Source organism: Macaca nemestrina, chromosome 3 (assembly GCF_043159975.1).
Source record: "Macaca nemestrina isolate mMacNem1 chromosome 3, mMacNem.hap1, whole genome shotgun sequence".
In the NCBI taxonomy this organism is placed as follows: Eukaryota; Metazoa; Chordata; class Mammalia; order Primates; family Cercopithecidae; genus Macaca; species Macaca nemestrina.
In genome coordinates, this window is record NC_092127.1 from 81,454,538 (window position 1) to 81,477,380 (window position 22,843).

At 36.8% G+C, this 22,843-nt stretch overlaps 1 protein-coding gene across 2 annotated transcripts in view; it reads left to right on the forward strand.

Moving 5' to 3' along the window:
- The window catches only part of LOC105486294 (3'-phosphoadenosine 5'-phosphosulfate synthase 1), a 103,929-nt gene that overhangs the window by 72,221 nt on the left and 8,865 nt on the right, over window positions 1-22,843 (forward strand). For both annotated transcript variants that reach the window (XM_011749114.2, XM_071093226.1), the window contains exon 11: window positions 13,449-13,678. In XM_011749114.2, coding sequence (XP_011747416.1) covers window positions 13,449-13,678 — 230 coding nt within the window. The remainder of the gene's footprint in view (window positions 1-13,448; window positions 13,679-22,843) is intronic.

Here is a 22,843-nt window from a genome sequence, read left to right on the forward strand (position 1 = left end):
AAACTGCTTTGCTGCAAATTCTCAGCATTTCTAGGATTCTGGCCCCACATCCAAGGAACTGTCTATATCTCTAGGCTGCTTCATAAGTCTATGAAGTCCTAGAGTTTGATTATGACAGGGAGCCTGGGATGACCTACTGCCTAACAGGTTTCATGTCAGAGCGTGTGTCTTAGCCCTGATTTGGGATATCCTTTGGTGTTTAATAATGTATAAAGCTAATATAAAGAAATTGAAAATACCCATTTTATGAGTGCCTATGCATGTGTCACTCACTGAATAGCTGCTTTGCATGCATTAGGTTACCCCACAACTTGGTGAGGAAGGTTTTATTCTTGTTTTACCAGTGAGATTACTGAAGCACAGAGAGGCTAAGTGACTTAACTGTAGTCTGTCAAAGAAGACCAGAGCTGTACAGTGATTAAAGTAATAAAAACAGAACTTTATTCAGGAAGTATTGCAACAGGAGAATAAAGACCTCAGTGTAGAACTGGGCTCAACTCTGAATACAGCATAGACAGGTGGGGATTGATAGCCAAGGACAGGGTGGAGGTAAGTGGATGGAAAACTACTGAGAGGAAACATTGGAAGCAGGGGATTCTGGGATAAGTGGGATTTTTGCTGAAGGCAGGCCAGGATCATCAGGTACCTGGGAAGTGGGTGGAAGATAAGGAATTTGATCAGATAATGAGGGTGAGCAGATACTGAGAATAGAGGATTCTCAATAAACAAACTTGACAAGATTTTTGCTACAGTTGGGCAATGCAGGCCTGATAAGGATGGACACCAAAGGTCAAGGCTTAGAGGGCTCAGAGGAGCCTGACTAGTTAGTGTCTGTCTAGGAGAGACGCAGAACTGGAACTGAAACTTGGGCCTATTTTTTTTTCTTCTAGGGCTCCTTGCTGCCAGGAAGCCTCAAAGTAACTTTGGGCTTTGGCATTTGGAGGGAAGGCCAAGAAGTTAGTTGTTCTGGGTGCCTACAGAGCTCCCAGGTTTTCTAGGGAGACTAAGAGGCACGTTAAAGCTGTGTCTGCCTCTACATCTCTGTCTGGAGTGTGAATTGTGAGCGTAAGAGATGTGGTTCTTTTCAGGAAGGCCCAGCTCTGATGCCTGAGCAAAAGGTGGTTTTTTAACTTCTGAGTTTGTGAAGAATAAGCTTTAGAAATTCTAGTAAACATCTTAATATTTCAGACCATGAAGTGTTTTAATGTTTTTGGACTGGCAGTATTTAGGCTGTTGGATTGCGCTGCTTAGGAAAAGTATCTCTTTTTCTCAAGGACCTAACTTGTGTGTTTGACTTATTTGGCTTATTTGCAGCCATAAGTGAAGAATTTTTTTGTAATAAAAAAAACACCCTCATTTTTGTAGCTTTTCCATTGACATCAGGAAAAAGTCTGTCAGTAATGCTTATTTGCCAGCTAATAATAATAAAATAAAAACAATGACTCTTCCTTTAATCGTTTTCTGTAGGTCATTTAGAAGGCATTGGTACCAGACTTGTTTCCTTAGCACAAATGCTTTTCAGAACCATGAGCAGCTGTTAAGCCTATTTGGTTATCAACAGGATGTTCCTGATTTTCCAGTCTGTAAAGATTTTATGGCTTGAATCCTAAATTCCATTTCAGGAATGGAGGAGGCGAGGATGTGGAGGGAGTGTTAACTTTCTAATGCTAAAATGGTGTTATAGATACACATTTTGTCTTTCTGAGGTATTAATTGACTATGTAGGAAATTCTGTTTGTCTCATCTCACTAAATACTAAGTCCATTTTTGTGAAGGATAAATAATACTTTCTAAGACCTGTGACATGAAAGTGTCAAAAGTAAGATGTTTTTGAGAATGTGGATATATGTTACTAACAGATATACCCTTGGTTTATGAAGTTTTAATGAGGATTACCAGTTGAATTTGGGGGAAAATGCAGTTGGAGGTAGAGATTATCCTTTGCCGTGAAAATTACCCATGCACTGGTAAATAACTCTTTAAAAGAAACTGATTCTGTGTAAGCGAGTGGATACCCTTCACCAGGGACAGTAGAACATACTATGACATGGATGCCAGTGTGCTTGTTTAATTAGTCCATGCTTTACAACAGTATTTGGAGCAATGAGTAGGGTGTCTGTTAGGATATAAACTTGTTCTTCCCTCTACACACTTCCAAGAGCTCTAGCAACTGATGTTACTTCTTGAGATCTGAGTCTAATTATATAAGCCATAGACACCTAAGTTTTACTTGTACCTTTGACTCTCTTTGGGGGTCTTTCTTAATTTTGTCTTCTCATTTATCTTGTTCCAAAGTTTCTTGAGTAGTATGATATTGTTCACAATCTCTTTTCCAAAATCTTTAGGATTATGTATTACTTATTTCTCCTGATGGGTCTGGGATGGTACCCCCATGTTAAAGCACATTAATATTCCTGTAGCAAAGTGAATGATTTTTCTCACAAATAGGGTCGGCAAAAAGGCTGATTGAAACTTCCTCAGTTTTGATCAGGTTTTGCTACCAAGTGAGTTACAAAACTAGGTTTTTAGATTTCAGAAGTTTCGATAAGCAATTGTGGGCCTGTACCACAAATACATTTAGAGTGTGTTGATTTACTTTGAAAGTAATTTTGGGGATCCCTGTAGTCTTTTTTTTTTTTTTTTTTTTTGAGACGGAGTCTCGCTCTGCCGCCCAGGCTGGAGTGCAGTGGCCGGATCTCAGCTCACTGCAAGCTCCGCCTCCCGGGTTTACGCCATTCTCCTGCCTCAGCCTCCCGAGTAGCTGGGACTACAGGCGCCCGCCACCTCGCCCGGCTAGTTTTTTGTATTTTTTAGTAGAGACGGGGTTTCACCATGTTAGCCAGGATGGTCTCGATCTCCCGAACTCGTGATCCGCCCGTCTCGGCCTCCCAAAGTGCTGGGATTACAGGCTTGAGCCACCGCGCCCGGCCCCTGTAGTCTTTTTTATATACTTTTGGCTTATCTATGTCTTGAGAACTGAACTTATTTCATTAGGAAACATCAGATTTTGCAGGTGTTATAGGTTGCTTTTCATAGGGGAAAAATGTCATTTTTTTTTTCTCTTAATAGAGTTTCAGTTCAGAATTTGTTCTTGCTTGTTTCTTACTAAAGCAGTATCAAATTCAGATTTGTCTGTTAGTCTGATTTTTCAGGTTTTCTGATTTCCCAGGTAGGTAATCTATACAGCTTCCTCCCTAAGTGTACTTGACACAGTGTCAGTAGCTCAGTATGAATATGAATGTGTGGGTTTTGGGATCTCACAGACCCAGGTCCAAAGACTTGATCCTTCACTAGTTCATTTTGCAGCTAGGATATGTTATTTGAATTCTCCAAGTCCCTGTTTTCTTATTTGTAAAACAGGAATAATAACTACCTTATTGATTTGCTTTAAACGTTAAATAATATTTATAAAACATTTTGTACAGTGACTGGCATATTAGGAAGAGCTTGTTAATTGTTACCTAGTTTAATTTCCTCTTCTCACCCTAATGAAGGACCTCATGAAATATTTTCCAGTGCCTTATCACCATGGTTGCCTTCCTCTATTTTCTTAGAATAATAATCAGTGGGAGGGCAGAGAGCCTCTTGAGGGCCCCTGGGTTTGAGGGGCAGGAAGAAGAGGTGAAGGCTGAGCGTTTCCGGGCTTGCTGTCTCTACTCTGAGCCCCCACTCTGGGAGGGCTGATACTGTCCTCACCTGACTGGGGGCCTGGGCTCAGCCAGGGCAAGGTCACTTCCAAGAATAAAAGTAGTTTGGTTGCTGATTGTTCTGAAAAAAATGCAGCTCTTACATTTGATGTATATCTTTTTGGAGATTGAGACATTATTCTTAAAGATAAAGGAAATTTGGGGGAAATTCTGTATATGTTGTATTGGACCTCATATATGAAATAAATAATTCAGACTCCATAATCTAGACTCCCTTTCAGCCCTTAAAATTGTTTGAGAGTTTTTGTAAGGTATGTTTAATTCTCTCCTACAAGATGAAGAATGAAACGTCTAAGTAACTTTCATAATTTTTGCATTGCAAACTAGAAATGTGACTCTCATGAGGCAACTGTTCAGTATCAGTACAGAGTAATAGAACTTAATAGAGGCACTTAGAATATCAGTTGTATTAATACAAAGAAGATCAAAAGCCACAGTATCAGGAATCTGTATGCTGGGAGGATGAGCGTTGCCTTTCACTTGCCTGTCTAGATTCTCCCAGTCAGCTTGAAGAGTTTAAAATAATTCCAATCTCTGGAAAATCAAGAGGCAGGCCACTATGATTCGGGAATTTCAAGAAAATGTATTAATGCTAGATAATGTACAACCAAGATTAGGGATATTTTAATATCAAACTCATCAGATTAATTAAGGTATAGATTTTTTACACAGCAAAATTAGGTAATGCATTTGACTTCCTAAGGAATTTTTATACATTTCTGACAGTCTAGAAAATAATATTCAAACATTTACTAAAAAAAAGTTTCTGTGCCTGATGTTCTTTTATAAACCCTTTGAGTATATAAAGTTGGCCTTAGAGAATGTTGACTTTAATAAAATTTATTACACTTAAATAAATGCAGATTTTGGTGTGAAGATACAAAGAAATAAACTACTTAAGTGGGACTTAAAATTTAATTGTTCAATTCATTATTCTCAGTATTTTTAATTCAGAAAAATTGAAAATGTCATATATCTAATCTGCCAGATTTCTGGAACAGTGAAATTTCTCAACCGTTAGGTGTGGGGAGAGAATGGTTTAGTGGTAGTGGTATTATATGTAAGCGGTATAGTCCATTTTATAATTTTATAATGTAACTTTAAATTTGAAAAGTATGTTTTTAATTTGTTTTTGTTTTAAAAACTACTGAAAATAAAATTTACCAAAGTCTTTGCCAGGTTTGGAAGTGGGGAGATAAGTGATAGACACTATTTTCAAATGGATTTGGAATGTATATAAACATCAGGTTTATAAAAAGGGGCATGAATTAAAAGGTTAAGAAACTCTTCTCAATAACGTGCCATATTGGGATGAATCTAGAACTATTCTAACTCTGAAGGATTTTATATTGTAAATGTTGTGTGTGGAGATACGTAACTGAGGTTCTTATCTATCAGCAATCATTGACTTATTAGTCATGTGGTATCTTAACCTATGATGGATGGCAAGGAGAAGCCATTATAGAATTAAAATTTTCATAGATAAATTTTTTAAAGCATTGACTATAATTTGGATCAGAAACTACTTTCCTATTCTCACTATTGGATAGTAAACTTAACTAATTCTTACTGGTATGACTCACAGTATGGAAATTAAGTAAAAATTTGAGTAAACCTTAGCTCCACAAATGTCCTTGGGAAGGAAATTTTGAAACAAATATCTGTTTATTTTAATTATAGTTATTTATTTTTAGTAAGCCATATTCTGCCTTCCATTTTGATAAGACAATTCTCAAATCCTATCTAAAGGTGAAATGAGATAATTGTTGAACCTAAGTATTATTTACTTGAATTTGGTCCTCCTGGCCTCCCCTGCTTTTTCATTTTCTTGAATAAGGCAGTGTGGAAATTTTGTACCACATCGTGAATCAGGTCCACACTGGGGATGTCATTATTCTGTTTCCAGAGTGTAAGCCCTGCCTTACACTCCAGAGTGTTACCCATTTGGTCTCTTCGAATTCATACTTCTCATCACTCTCATTCCTCCTTTTGCTTGAGTTGCACGCTTCTGCTGTCGTTTTACTAGTAAGCGAATTCAGTGAGTGATTTTCCAAAATCAGATTCTCTAGGGCATGATGATTGTGATAGAGATCAAGGCCTAGAATGTTTGTTTCGTTTCTCCACAACGTTTCTAATATGTATTTTGTATTGTAAAACTGCTTCTTAAACTTCCTATATTATAAATATCTTCTTATGTTAATTTAGATATTGATCTTTTTTGAAATGATGGCACAGTTCCCTGCTGTTTAGGAATTTAATTCAATAACAACACCCAATTGAAGGATCTTTGGATTAGTTTCTGTCTTTTGACAACCTGTAATGAATCCTAAAGTGAACCTTTTTGCATATTTGCCTCACAATATTTCTGAAATTGAAATTGCTTGGGGTTTTTGACATATTATCAAAATCTTGCCTTTCAGATGTCTTATACCCAGTTTTCTTTCACATAAGCAGAGCAAAGTAGTATAATACTGTTTAAAAAGGTAGTCACTGTGCACTCACACACCTGCTTTGTCACTGACTTTGAAATGCTGGAAGCTTGAAAGTTTGTGACTGACAAGATAAACAGAGAAGCACACTTACTAAGCCGGGGTCTCTGTGTACCTATGTCACCAAGTCCATGAAATACCACAGCTTCCAGAAAATGCAACTGTTGTGCTATTTTGGGCGATAAGAATATTTTAAAGTCTTTATAAAGTAATGTTTATTATGTAATTTTTTAGTTTCATGGTCCCAGCATGTAGATTATTCTTTCTGTAGGGTTATTACCAGCATATAAATTTATGTTAGTGGTTTTATTTTTAAAATGTTAACTCACTGGTCACCTCCTATTGTTTCTCCTTTTTGTTTCCTATAATTGCCTCACTTTATCATAAAAAACAGTTTGTAGGAGATTGGAAGTATGTAGAGGAAAACAGTCCTTATTTGCTCCACCTGTTTCCTTTAATTATTGGCCTGCTTTTAAATGCAGAGGTCATTGAATTGACGTGTTGGATGAGCATCTTCTTGGCTTTGTTGATAACAAAAAGAATCATATTTGTGGAGATACTTTTCTCTTTAATTCTTATGTTTATTTTAAACTGTACCCTAGTGAAAAAACATCAGCAAGTGTATACCATATTAATGCTTGGGAATAAAATACGGTATGAAAGATTAGATTTTTTTTTCCCTCAAATTTTTTCTCTCACTTTTTGTTTTTAGCAGTCATCTTTAGGGAACATGTCTTTTTCAGACAGTAGGTTTCTCTGGTCAAGGAACTGGAAATTGATGAAGTCTATCTAAGGAAGTGTATTCATGTTTTAGTCAACGCCAATAGAATATAAAAAAGAAGGAAAAATAAAACATTTTAGAAAAACTTTAAAAATACGTCTAGAATAGGCTGGGCGCATTGGCTCACGTCTGTAATCCCAGCACTTTGGGAGGCCGAGGCGGGTGAATCACGAGGTCAGGAGATCGAGACCATCCTGGCTGACACGGTGAAACCCCATCTCTACTAAAAATACAAAGAAATTAGCTGGGCGTGGTGGCGGGTTCCTTAGTTCCAGCTACTCTGGAGGCTGAGGCAGGAGAATGGTGTGAACCCGGGAGGCGGAGCTTGCAGTGAACCGAGATTATATCACTGCACTCCAGCCTGGGTGACAGAGCGAGACCCCGTCTCAAATATATACATATGTCTAAAATAGTGTAGAAATTTTGGATCTTGTGAATATTTTTCTTAAATTTAGCCATCTTTTAATTTTTTTTCCAACTTGTGTAATGTATACAAAATCTTATGGTTCATATACTTTGCAATACATTTAAGCAGTGTGAGTTAGGAACCCTATGCACCAAATTAGGTAAAATATGAACTACGTTTTAAGAAATGTATTTCTTTGTTTGCGTTTATTTTAAATGATGTGTAGATAACATATCTTGTTAATTATGTCGGTAAATTTGAAGCTTAATAAAATGTTCCCCCATTTACTTGGAAAAAGTAAAACATGGTAGGAATGTAAATTAATATTACTTCCTAAAAATATCTTGAATGGACCGCAAATGCACAGAATTGGATTAATCGTAATCTGTGGTACGTGATGCCTTGTCATTAGCCTCTGAATTAATTACTCTTTTTAATTTTGATGATGTATGTATTTGTTATTTTTAAAAACTGTTTAATGGCCAGGCATGGTGGCTCACACCTGTAATCCCAGCACTTTGGGAGGCTGAGGTGGGAGGGTCATTTCAGCACAGGAGTTCGAGACTAGCCTGGAGAACACGGCAAGACCTTGTCTCTACAAAAAATAAAAAAATAGCCGGGCATGGTGGCTCATCCCTGTGGTCCTAGCTACTTGGGAGGCTGAGATGGGAGGATTGCTGAGCCTGGGAGACTGAACCTGCAATATACCATTTTTGTACCACTGCACTCCAGCCTGGGTGACAGAGTGAGACCCTGTCTCAAAACCAATAAACAGACTATATAATGAACAACATAGAATTGCTGCTAACCTGATAAATATGACTTATGTCTAACAGGTACTCCTACCAATCCCCTTCTCACACTGCCATTCCCATCATCTACTGCCCCCCCACCGCCCAGATAATCTCTGTCCTGAATTTTGTATTTTTTCCCTTATCTTTACACACTTACACACACAGTTTTATTTCATGTACATATGCTTAAATGATATATTGTTTCATTTTACTTGCTTCCAACTTTGTGTTTTGGGACTTGCTTTCATTGCTTATGGCACTTATGGGAACATTTATGTTACTAAGATTCATGTGCTTATGTATGACATATATGTCATATATGTGACATAGTATTTCATTCTGAAAATATGCCACAATTTATCTGTTTCCCATTGTTAAGTATTTATGTTATTTCCTTTTTTATTGGGTGTGTTCTATTTTTGTTTTATATTGTTTTTGTGCATGTGAGCAAAGTTTCTTCTAGGAATGGAATTTCTGGATCCTGTGAAATGCAAATATCCAACTTGAAATGGTAACATAAAATTATTTTTAAAAAAGATTGTATCAGTTTACACTCTCACACTCTGAGTGATAAAACTGAAATGATCTGCAAGTTATTTGACAGTTATCACCTTTTGGGGGAGGTGATTTGATAATGTGTAGCTAAAGTGTTAAAATTGAATGGTTTTTGGCTATCCTTTTTCTTAAGGAAATAATCAGATCTCTTCGTGTCCTACATCTCAGTATGATGATTCTGTTCTCTGTATACTACCCTTGTGATGATCTTGTCTCATCTCCTGGCTTTAAATACTTTCTCTATTGCTTATTTTGCTTAAGTATCTATCTCTAATTCACATCTCTTTTCTAAACTTCAAACCCATAGATCCAGCCACCTGAGACTTGAATTATCAAATAGTTCAAACTTATTTAAAATGTTAACTGCCTCATTTTACCCCTTTCATATCTGGTTTATCTATAGCCCCTCCCCATCTAAATTGATTACTGTACTTTGAAAAATCTTGGAATCGTCACTGAAAAATCTTGGAATCATGATTGACTCCTCTCTTTCTGTTATACTCCATGCCTGATCTATCTACAAAAATGCTGCTGCCGCCTCTTTCAAAATATATTTGAATTCTGCCATGGTTGTGATGGAGTAACTGATACTTGGCTTTGCCCTCATACGTTGGACTTGCCTTCTTGCTGAAAATAGTAATAAAATTAAGTATGTAAAACGCCTGTTTAAAAGAATTGGAAAATAGGCAGTGCAGGAAAATGATCCCTGAGAGATGGAAAACACACAAAATAGACCCCATCTTTACCCTGGTTCTCTGCCTGGAGACAATTTCCAGAGCTCAGCATGTGCAGTTGGAACCCAAGTAGAGGACAGTGGTCCTGTTAAGCTAAGGAAGCAGAGATTTTGGAGCTGCTGAAGCAGACATGCTGAGTGTTTACAGGAGTGGAAGGGCAACAGGAGTGCACTAGTGTCTGCATTAGGAGGGCCACAGTGAAGTGGTCACTGGGCTCAGACCATGGCTTTGAGATGGGTGAAGAACTGTGTGCATTGTGCTTGCTGCTGGAACAGAGTGCCGCCAGGTATTCCCATACACAGTTGCCACTGACAGATTATACAGCAGGAACAAGAAAGCAAAATGTAGCTTATCAGGACCAGGAAGAGAACCCTCTTTCTTCTACAGTGTCTTTCTAAAGTCCTGAACTGATAGAACTTAATGCTATGCTCACTGTAAAGGGAAAATGCTTAAAGGAGTTTAATCCATTATCGCAGAATAGGTACTGAGGGTGGATTTGGAATTGAGAGGCAAAAGATTGATGACTAACACAGAAGGCTAGACTAGACCTGCCCCACAGGGTCTAATGCCAAGCCTCAAAAACGGAAGAAGTGCCTGTAAATAACCTGCCTGCTAAAATCAAGTCTTCACACTCTGAAGGAAAACAATACAATGCAGACTCCTTAAATCGTCCACAAGTCCAGCATACAATAACAAATTACTGGAAGCATACAATAGCAAATTACTAGAAGCAGCAGCAAAATGTGATTTATAATCTAGAGTAAAAACTGTTACTAAAGACATACCTGAGATGATGCTGTTGGAATAAGAGCATTAATGCCTTTAAAAAAAATACATAGTCCTATGGATGGGGAATCTCAGAAGAATGAAAACTGTTTAACAACAACAATAACAACAACAACAAAAAACCCCAGGAAATAATACATCTTGACCTAAGTCTGTCAGGGAGATAAGCAGGAAACTCTCACTGGTTCTCAGTGCCCATTTTATAGGCAGCATGTCATCTTTTTCAGAGGGTGAATTTTCTTTAGAAACTCTGGTTAGGAAGCAATTCATTCAGCTGAGTTTCGCAGGAAATGTTTCACTGAGTAATAGTAACAGCATCAGTGTGTGTGGCTGTATTTCTTGAGGGCCAGGTGCTATCTTGAGTGCTTCCAAATCTTCTATTAACCTTTGGTGTTAAGCATTATTCTCATTTTTATAAATTAAAAGACTGCATTTATGTAAGGAACTTACTTAAGGACACTCAGTCAGTAAGGGGCAAAGCTAGGACTCAAATCTAGGATAGCCTGACTCTTAAGGTCTGTATTCTTAACCAGATATACCATTGATGAAGGCTGACTTACATTCTCTTGACTACAAAGTATAATAAATTTAAAGTAGGTTATAAGTTGACTCACAACAGGTATTCTTGGAAGAGCTTCATGTGTTCTGTTTATTCATGTTTATTCAAAATTTAAAAGTATTCTCATTGGAGAACCATTCAGTAAAATGTAAATGAAAATCATTCAAGTCACCTGCAAGAGAATGTTGACTCATGGTTTTAATTTACTCATATAACCTCTAGAGGAAATCAAAGAAGCAATTAAATTTTCTAGTAATTGTACAAGACTAGAAATTAGAACTGGCCACTGCCACCAATAATGCTCTACCCCCTGGTAAGGTGCTTAATTTTTCTGAGCTTCAGTTTCCTCTCTGATTTTAAAAGGACAAAAGGAATTGGGTTAAATTATCTGAGCTTCCTTACATATTAAAACTAAGTCAAACATTTCCAGATTATTGACCTTTGGGTACTTGAATGTGATAGACATAGATATTTAATAGGCAAATTAGGTTTACTGAAGTTCAGAGAACTTAAACTGCCCTTTTAATTTCACTCCATATAAGTAGCTTCTAATTTGCATGAGGCAGAAAAGATTTTCCATTTAAGTGGAGTTGCAGAGCAATTAATTGAAGATAAAATTCTGATTGATCCCTTGATTACAGGAGTCTGAACTGAGAGGTCGTATGTCTATCTACTGTGTAGGGACTGAGGGGAATGATCAGAATTGTTGTGAAGAGCTGAATCTGAGGGTGGGTGGAAGAAGTAGTAGCATATATATATGTTCCATATATATATATATGGAACAAACATCTGTCAGCATCATACTTTGCTGTATTGTTCATTCAGAACTATGATAGTTCCTTCCTAGTTCTAGGAACTAGGAAAGTGCCAGGGGGCTTTTTAATGGGCCACAATTGGAAGAACTGCATATCACTTTGGCAGTCATTCCTTTGGTCAGTACTCAGTCATATGGCCACACTGCAAGGAACATGGGAATTATGTTAAACTGTGTGCTCATGAAGAAGGTTAGAGCAAGGTACACAGAAACCTGGGAAAACTATGCAAGTGGAAAAAAATCAAGGCAATCTTTAACTCTAGGAAAAGCAGTTGTACAAAAAGGGGATTAAAATATAATAGTGGCGAACATTTATTGTATGCTTACTGTGTGCCAGGTGTTATTCTAAGCCCTCACATGTTTCATTTATTAATTTTCTTAAAACTTCTATGAGATAAATACTATTATAATCCTCACTTTACAAATGAATATTGATTTCACCAAAAATATTGATATCACTGTACCCGTTGGAGAATAAGAACCTCATTAAATACTCAAATGTGGTAGAAAATCTAAGTGAGGTGGAAATAAGGTCTATGTTATATATTATGTAAAATTAAACAGTCAAAACAAAGTGTAAGCATGCTGTTTGAAAACATGCAGGCAAACATCAGTAGAAACAACTGAAAAAGTTAAAACCCCTCAGGGTGAACAATTCAGGTGTGAGGTATGGAATTGCCCTCTTACTGTTGCACTTTCTAAACTATGTTGGTAAATAGATAAGTACCTGGTATGCAGGAAATTATCGGGAGACATAAAATGAAAACAAAACCATAAAAGATGATTTGGTTATTTATGTGTAGTGGTCATCATTTATACCTTATTTTAATATGGAACAGTGATGGTTTTATAAATTACTAAATAATAGAGCCTTACACTGAAAGGGAGCTAAGACCAAATTTCTAGGCCTGAGTTTATCCTAAACTTTATTGATCAGTCACATAACCTTCACTTTCTTCAAATCTTAAGGAGACTGTTGAACTAGAGATGATCTTTTACTGTCACTTTAAGTTCTAAGGTTTCATTATTCCAGGTGTTAGACTAATTTTGGTTTTTTAATAATAGATCTTACTAGGTCTGAAACTAGAGGCTTCAAGGCTAGTTTTGAATGCAAGCATGGCCGTTTACTCACAACCAATCTTTTTTTTTTTTTTTTTTTTTTTTTTTTTTTTTTTTTTTTTTTTTAGCTAGTATTGGGCATATGTTACAAGATTAGTTATATATTATATGATTTTCTCAGTACGAGTTTTTGTAAGTACTTACATGTCTTTTTTTATCCAACAGGGTTTTTTTTCTTAACCTGTTAAAGTATAATATACAGAAAAGTTCATAAATTATAAGTGTGTATATATCTCAATGAACTTTTACAGTGAGCACACCCTAATTACCAGAACCTAGATACTGGATCAAGAAACAGAGCATTACCATGATTCCAGAAGCTCCTTGCAGTTGCCTCCCTCCAGGGATCAGCCATTATCCTGACTTCTAACCTCAGAGATTAGATTTTGAGCTGTGTAAATGGCATCTGGTAGTTGTGTAAAATCAAACATCTAGACACATGTACATTTACATATAAGTAATACATAAATATATATACATATATATCCATAAATATTTATGCTTTTAATCTTTTGGTTTGGGGGAGATTTGTTGTTGTTTTTTGTTTGTTTTGTTTCTGGCTTCCCATGATTATACATCTAAATTTGTTGAGATTTTATACTGATAATGATTATGTAAAAAGCATATGCATTTATTATCCACTTACTACTTCTAAGTACATAGTCATAAAAGCAAAGTTATCCAAAATGAAACTTTTATTCTAGGTCCAGTGGCATTGCAGAGCACGGATGGTTGCAGGAGCCAACTTTTACATTGTTGGACGAGACCCTGCTGGCATGCCTCATCCAGAAACAGGGAAAGATCTTTATGAGCCAAGTCATGGTGCCAAAGTGCTGACGATGGCCCCTGGTTTAATCACTTTGGAAATAGTTCCCTTTCGAGTGGCGGCTTACAACAAGAAAAAGAAGCGTATGGACTACTATGACTCTGAACAGTAAGTCTTACATTCTTTATACAAATCTTTGAAGTACTTTGTGGTCTAGCTGCACCCAGGGATTTAGCTTGTTGTCTAATCTTTACAACTGTACTGATGACAGGCTTTGTTGTACCCATGTCAGAGAAAGGTAAACCCAGAAACTAATTTCCCAATATTCTGGAAATTAGAAGTAGAAATAAAACTTGAATCTAGTTTCATGGTTTCAGGAATTTTGTTTTGAAGTCTGTAAGGACAGTATTGTTATTTCTCTGCCTACTGTGTCTGCTGTAGCTTACTGAGCATAAGTAGTTTGAGGACTTAGTGATGATTACTCTGGTAAGCCCAGGGAATCTATGTATAGAGAGAGAGTTTAGCTAATATTTGTGCAATCACTATGTGACAGGCAGTGTCCTAATTATTTATGAGTATTAAATTGTTTACAAGTTGTGTATCTCTTGTATGAAATGCTTGGGGCCAGAAGTGGTTTTGATTTTGGATTCCTTCAGATTTTGAAATATTTGAATATTTGAATGAGGTACCTTGGGGATGGGACTCAATTCTAAACATGAAATTCATTTATGTTTCAAATATACCCTTATATGTATAGCCTGGAGGTAATTTTATACAGTATTTTACATAATTTTGTGTGTGAAACAATTTGTGTACATTGAGCCATCAGAAAGCAAAGGTGTCAGAGATGGAATTTTCCACTTTTGTCCTGTTGGTGCTCATAAATTTTCAGATTTTGGAGTATTTTGGATTCTGGATTGGAGTGCTCAACTTGTATATTCTGTAACAATCTCTAAAGTAGGTGCTGTTACCTCCATTTTATAGGTGAGTATCCTGAGGCATACAAAGGCCAAATAGCTTGTATAAGGTCACAGGACTAGTAAATGGTAGCTCAGCATATGAAGCCAGGCAGTCTGGTTGTAGAGTCTGTGCTCTTAATCATTAACAGCACAACTTCTGTCTTCAAAGATCTTAGGAAGAGCAAAAAACCCCAAGCTTTTAGTACAAATTATTGGTAGTATTGAACATTGTATTTGTCCATTTTCACAGTATTATAAAAAACTACATGAGACTGGATAATTTATAAAGAAAAGAGGTTTAATTGAGTCACAGTTCTGCATGGCTGGGGAGGTAAAGGGGAAGCAAAGCACAATTTACATGGCCCCAGGAAAGAGAACAAAGCGGGGAAGTGCCACACTTCTAAACCATCAGATCCATGAGAACTCACTATCATGAGAACAGCATGGGGGAAACTGCCCCCATAAGCTAATCACCTTCCACCAGGTTCCTCCCCTGACGTGGGGATTACAATTCAAGATGGAATTTGGTTGGGGACACAGAGCCAAACTATATCAAACATACGTGAGGGGACTTCAAAAAGTTTATGGAAAATGAAATTAAAACATACAACTAAAAAATGTAAACCTTATTTCTCAACATAAGCTCCATCAAGATCAGGACACTTTTGTGAGTGATGATACCAGTCATTTCATCCATTCCTGAAGGAGGAGGGTATCTGGAGATCTGGAGACTAGGGATAAAAAAGAACCAAGCGTCCTGGGAATTTAACCATGTCAATGTAGTCTTTTTTGACTGAAGAAAAATGGATGCCCCTTAAAGATTTTTTAAGATTAGGAAATGAAGCCAGAAAGAGCCAAATTAGGACCTTAGAGATGGATGCCTAATAGTGTCCCGTTGAAATTCCTGTAAAATTGCCCTTGTTTGATGAGAGGAATGAGCAGGAGCATTGCCATGGTGGAGAAGGACTCTCTGGTGAAGCTTTCCTGGGCATTTTTCTGCTAAAGCTTTGGCTAACTTTCTCAAAACATTCTCATAATAAGTAGATGTTATTGTTCTTTGGCCCTCCAGAAAGTCAACAAGCAAAATGCCTTGAGCATCCCAAAAAACTGTTTCCACGACCTGTGCTCTTGACTGGTTCACTTTTGCTTCGACTGGACCACTTCTGCCTCTTGGTAGTTATTGCTTGGTTGTGCTTTATTTTCAGGATTGTACTCGTAAAGCCACGTTTGGTCTCCTCCCTCAATTCTTACCAGGATCTTCTGCAGCTGATCTGGGTTTGGCACCAGTCAAGTGGAAAGTTTGCTTAACTTTAATTTTAACTTTAATTTAACTTTAATTTTACAGTCAGAATCGTGTAAGCCACACCAATCGAGATGTCTATGGTGTTGGCTTTTGTTTCTACTGTTAGTTGTTGGTCTTGCGTATGGACAAGATTAACTTCTTCCTGGAAAATTTATGTGGTCTGCCACTATGGGCATCATCTCCAACATCATTTTGTCTCTTCTTAAATGTAAACTGCTGATTTCTTTGGGACATTATCCCCATAAACTTTTCCTGAAGCATGATTTCACCATTCTTTTACCCAAGCTTCACTATAAAGTTGATGTTTGTTCTTGCTTCAGTTTTAGCAGAATTCATATTGCCCTGATAGGGGCTCTTTTCAAACTGATGTCTTATCCTTCCTAGTGCCTCAAACTGGATCCCGTTCAGACATGTTATAATCAGTTAGTGTGAGTTTATTTTGGTGAAAAATTGAAATACATGCATAGCTTTTTTTCATGATGAACATTTTCCATGAACCTTTTGGAGACCCGTTGTATCTGTCTCTCTTTGACAGAATTGTATTAACTTTCATCTATAGGTAGTACACTCTGTAAGTTTAAAGTGGTAGTGTGACAGGTAGGTAGCTCTGTCCTTGCTATGTGACTTGAGAGTCCTGTCTTCTCTGCCCTGTTTCCATGTCTCTGGAATAAAGGCAGTGGACAGGGTGATTCACTCTTAGCCCAAAAGGTATAGCTCTTTGCATTATCTAGAGCACCTAGTCATTTTTATACCTTAGTAGGTACTTGTACATATGAATTGTTTAGTGCTTGACCTTTATTTAGTATACCTGCTCTTTTAGTACAAATCACAATCCACATTCAGCAAGCAAACAGATAATTCAGCAAGCAAAACAGGTAATTTTTTTAATTTACATTTTTATCAGTGTCAGCTCTACTGATATGAACTAATTGGAAATTGACTATGGCCTAGTAACCATTAATCTGAAAGCTGCCATCCTTTGCCGTGATACTTCATAGTTGGTTCCCCATTTAGGAATAATGCAGCCCAGACCCTGTGCCCTCATTTGTGTGGCTCATTTTGTAATAATGGAGACAGAAGAGAAAAAGAAACCTTTAAAAAATTAAAACAACATTCTCTTGTTTCTAAAATGGATGTAAAGTTTGTTGTCATTTGATTTATTTGAAATAAATGATAAGTTGTCTGGAGAAAGAAGTACTATTATTACCAGTGGAAATTGGGGAATGTTAGGTTTCTCATTAATGACAGAAATAATTCTGGAGACAATGCATACTTTTAGATAATAGCAGACTTTTCTGAGAGGTGAACTGTAGCTAAAATACAGGAAAGTCTTATGAGAGTGAATGAACAGAAAAGGCTTTCCTAACTGGGGCAGGCAAGTGTAAAAGGACTCCTGACTGTTCCCTATATAATTCAAGACAGGAGATATTCTAGTTTATATTTTCTGAAGATCTGAAATGTGGCCCAGATTCTAGTATACTTCTGAACCACACCAAGAGAAAAATTTGCAACAAACTAGAACATTTTTACCCTTGTACAAAATTAGGTTTGTAAACATTTAGAAATAGTTCTAAATCGTGGAGTTTTTTTGCCTTTAAAAGAAATATGTATATGTATATGTATGGCATATATACTATATATGTACACCTAGTATGATTTCACTGTCTAAAAAGTGCAACTGTAAAAGTGGTGTGCTGAGAGTTGTAAAAGGATTTTTTCTACCAATGGGCCTTTTCTACCAAAGGATGCCTTAAAATTTTTTTAAGAAAAAAAAAAAAAGAATAAAAATAAATTATAATAAACTTTGAACTGTTTTACCACAAAAGGGATTAAAACTTTAAAATATAAATTGATTATTAAGGGAAGTAAAAAAGTTTTGGGTACAGTTCTGCCCTTTTATGGTAGGCCATTGTCAAAAGTGCTGATTTACTTAGTCTGGGGAGAGGCCTTATAATTTGTAGTTCTTTTAAAAGCTCCCTACCCTAAAACCACTAAAAAAGGGTAGAAGTGCCTTCCTACAGATCTATAAAACATACAATGTCAGGTGAAATGCTGGGCCCAGAAACCTTTTGCTTCTCACCTAGCATAAAATTTATTTAGTTTTTGTATAAGGGATTATGAACACAATCTTTTCTGAGAGTTAGGATTAACTTCCTTAAGTTGCTAATATAGTGGCAAGGGAGAGAAAGGAGAGAGAAATAAAATTATTCTGCTAGTGGCTAAATGCTTAAAACTTAGATGAATATCCATTTTGATGAGTTATGAAAACAAAACCAAACTAAAAAGAGTAGAGCTTTTTTTTACACTTACTTGTGCCGAAATGTTTCATTACTGTGGTCTCTGCATGATCAGTTGGTTTAATCATACGCAGGACCCTAAACCCCATCTGTATGTAGTTGACTGATGTGCTGGTAAGCCTTTGATAACTTTGATATTTGGTTAAATAACTGTGTAGTATTGCTTTAAGTTTCTCTTTTAATCATTCAGAAGCTAAATAATTACATCAGTCTCATAAGATTTTCCAAAGATGAATTCTATATTAGTTGCATGAGTGGCTCATTTTCTTGGAATTTTTGGGGAGTTACCAAATCTTAATAGGTAATAACTGGGGAAGCTTTAAAACTGCCTTAGTTTTCTAACTTTTTGTGTTTGTGTTCAAAAGTAATTAAGTTGATGGTAATACGTTGGAAAGTGATTAAAATTTTGTGGAAAGGCGATAGCCTTTGATGTAGTGAGAAAAGAGTTATTAATTATGCACAGATGAGGTTGTCTTTTGTTTGATTAATGGATGTTACTTAGCGCCAGCTTTTATGTAATTAATGAATTTGTTTTGTTTTTTATTTGATTCAATACCAATGTAAGACAAGTCTTAGGAGAAAAGAAACAAACTTCATGAAGATTTCAGGCAAAACATTGTTAATAGGAATTATGACAAAAATCATCTGTTTATATTTAGAAAGTTAAGGAGGTTCAAATTAGTTGTAATAGGGACTAAAGGAAATTTAGTTTTAGAACTACAAGATTAAAGTCCAGTCTTTCAGATATTGCAAATAAACTTTTAGAGGTAATTCAATTATTTATATTTTTTTCCTCTATTATAAAGTAAGTCTTTGTATTAGGGTAGATAGATACAGAATTATTCAGATTAGTGAAATAGTAAACTCAAAAAGCAGAGTACACACAAGTGAGAGTGCCTTGTGGAAATTTGTAAATGACTGGGTAGGTGGACATAAATGCCTGTTGTCTGGTTATTTCCACATTTTCAATACAGTATTTCTTTCGTGTTTGATGCCAGAGTATACTTTAAATCATGTACTATTAGTGTCATTTTTAAAAAACACTGACTGTAGGCATCCTTCGAGGCTTTTTCAGATATACTTTCCATGGGAGAGCTCATCTGTTCCTGTGGTTTCTGTGGGGGTGATTTTTAAACCTGTACATCAGTGTTTCCCAGTCATTCTAGTTTTTTGTTGTATAACAAAGCACCACTAAAAATAACACCCATTTATTACCTCATGCATGGTTCTTTAGGGCAGAAGACTGGGTGTGCTTGACAGGGTTCTCTGACCAGCTTGGGTTCTTATCTGAAGGCTCTGAAAAGAATCCACTGTCAAGTTGAACCTTGATATTAGCAGAGTTCAGTTCCTTCTAGTTACAGAACTGAAGTCCTTATCTTCTTACTGGCTATTGGCTGAGGATTGCTGTCTGCTCCTAGAGGCTACTTTTGGTCTTTTTTTGTGGACCCCTCCCTCTCAGCAGTAGATCCTCCCTCATGTTGCATCCCTGTCATGCCTCATGTCTCTCTGACTTCCCTTCTGCTACAAGACAGGAAAATTTGAGTGATTAGCTTAGGGCCACCCAGATAATTTTGCTATCTTAAGGTCAACTGATGAGTAACTTTAATTATATATGCAAAATCTCTTTTGCCATGCGATAACATAGGATGGTAATAACACTGGGGGCAAAGGTCATTGGGGCCATGTTAGAATTCTGCCTGCCACACTAGTGAACATTTCTACTTAAATTTCTTGCTTCTTTGATTTCTTTTTAAATTTATTTCTTCTTTGGCCATTCCTTAAAATGACCAAAACCAGCTTTACCTTTACCCTCATAATATCCCCAAATCCTACATTTCTTTAGTTACTTCTTATTCGCACTATATAGAACCTTCAAGTCCTTTATCCTTTTCCCTCACTCTTCATAGCCAAGTCTTATCAGGTTGACCACTGAAATATTTCTTGTGTGAATGCTTTCCTTTCCCTTTCTTGCCACAGTCTTTGCAATACACAAGTATTTCTGTTAGAGTATTGGGAAACGATCATAAAATGCTTTGTTTTTATTAATTTTGATGTTTCTTCTGAATACATGTAGAGTCCGACTATAACTGCATGAATTTACCAATGAGTCTCATCCTGTATTTGTCAATTTTGCACATACTTTATTGTAGGGAGTTGCTTCATGATCATTAATAGATAAGACCTAGTTTAAACTCTTATCATGTTGTCTTCTAGTATGCATTTGAATTATAATTAGGTATAGTATAACTATGTATATTTTTGAAAAGCAAATTATATATTTTACATATACTAGATCTTGTATTGAGGTCAATATATTCTATTGAAATTAGTAAAAACTTTGACTTCACTTTGCATTATTCATTTATTAACTTCTTCTGGAGCCTTTACTATTTGCAAGCCATTGCTAGGTTGTAGGCATTATAGTTGGAAACAGGCAGATATTGTCATCGCCCTTATGGAACTTAAATTCTAGGAAAGAAGACAGATAGTAAACCACTGACCACACAGTTAAGGATGGTAAGTACTTGGCAGAGGACTTTGGAAAACTCAGCACTTGTTTGAGTAAGTCTGAGGTACCGGGGATAGGTTCCTGGAGTAAGTGATGTTTGTGCTGAGCTCCAGAAGATGAGTCGGCACTCCTTTGATGAAGAAGGGAATAATAGTATTCTGGACAAAAGGATCTGTGCATGTCAAGGTCTGGGTGAGAAGGATCATAGAGGGTTGAACTGAGTGAGGTAGAACAGAGTCAAAGGAGGATGATGAGATATTCGGGGCCCAGATAAGGCAGTTCTTGAAAGGTAGGAGCTGGAGTTGATAAGAATTTTTTTTTTTAATTATTTTTTATTATTATACTTTAAGTTCTAGGGTACATGTGCATAACGTGCAGGTTTGTTACATATGTATACTTGTGCCATGTTGCTGTGCTGAACCCATCAACTCGTCAGCACCCATCAACTCGTCATTTACATCAGGTATAACTCCCAATGCAATCCCTCCCCGCTCCCCCCTCCCCATGATAGGCCCTGGTGTGTGATGTTCCCCTTCCCGAGTCCAAGTGATCTCATTGTTCAGTTCCCACCTATGAGTGAGAACATGAGGTGTTTGGTTTTCTGTTCTTGTGATAGTTTGCTAAGAATGATGGTTTCCAGCTGCATCCATGTCCCTACAAAGGACACAAACTCATCCTTTTTGATGGCTGCATAGTATTCCATGGTGTATATGTGCCACATTTTCTTAATCCAGTCTGTCACTGATGGACGTTTGGGTTGATTCCAAGTCTTTGCTATTGTGAATAGTGCCGCAATAAACATACGTGTGCATGTGTCTTTATAGCAGCATGATTTATAATCCTTTGGGTATATACCCAGTAATGGGATGGCTGGGTCATATGGTACATCTAGTTCTAGATCCTTGAGGAATTGCCATTCTGTTTTCCATAATGGTTGAACTAGTTTACAATCCCACCAACAGTGTAAAAGTGTTCCTATTTCTCCACATCGTCTCCAGCACCTGTTGTTTCCTGACTTTTTAATGATTGCCATTCTAACTGGTGTGAGATGGTATCTCATTGTGGTTTTGATTTGCATTTCTCTGATGGCCAGTGATGATGAGCATTTTTTCATGTGTCTGTTGGCTGTGGTGTGACTGTGGATTGGTTATTAAAAATTCAGGTTTCTGGTAAAGAGGTAGGTTAGATTTACAGATTGCCTTTCTGAAGAAATTAAAAATGCTGAATTAAATAAAACATTTTCATAAAAGTATTGTGGATCTGACAAGATGATGATAAGAACTGTGAGGCCAAAACCAGTAAGTGAATGCTGAAAAGTCAGATAAGCTGAGTGCTGAAGCTGCTTTTGCCCTGTTAAACCTAGCAAACTTGAGAGTATTGATTTTCAATGCCTCGTAGTATGGATGGGGACAGAAAATACAACTCTGGTCATGATCAAGGTGGAGAGCCCAACAGGAGACACTCCCATTCAGTTGAGACTCCCTCCTACCTTAATTAAGTGTAAGGGAGAACCTGAAGTGAACCCGATTCCTTCCCCTGTTCTAGGAGACTGTGAGCAGGACATTCTGCTTTAAGCTCGAAAGCTGGAATCTCTCCTCATATGGGCCAAACTTACATTACCTGGGTGATATTAAAACAAACAAAAAACCCTCAAGTCATGAAGTTAGTTTTTTGTGGTTCTTGACTAGGCAGGCCTGTAAGCATTCAACAGAAGCAAACATAAACTCTTCTTAGAGCAGCACATCAGCGTCCTAGGTCTCGACTTCCTCCTATTAATGTTTATATATACTTAATGAACAGTTTTAGTCAAAAATGACAAAGGATTCAAGGAAACAAAGTACCATAAGCAAGAAAAAAATGGAAACTATAGTCAGCAGAAGCAGACCTGCAGAGGCTTCACGTTAGAATTACCAGATATAGGTTATAAAATCACCATACTTGTAGTGTTTGTAAAACCAAGGACAAGTGTGAAAGTATCCACATGGAACATAAAAGTTATAAAAGTGACCTAGGAGTTTAGAAAAGAGAAAGAAAGACAGGGAGGTGAGTGTGTAGGCATGTATCAGTATCATATGGGTGGGTTGCAGTGGGCAAATTGAAGGAAGTGGCTTGACTTCGAAGCATCTTCAGGAGGCACAGTCAGTAGGACTTGTAGTGTAACTGTTATATTAAATGAAGGCTGTTTTGTTTTTTCTTATCAAATACATAAATCTACTCACCTCCCCCCTTTCAAAACAGACAAGCACTTTAGTTCAGTGTCCTCCT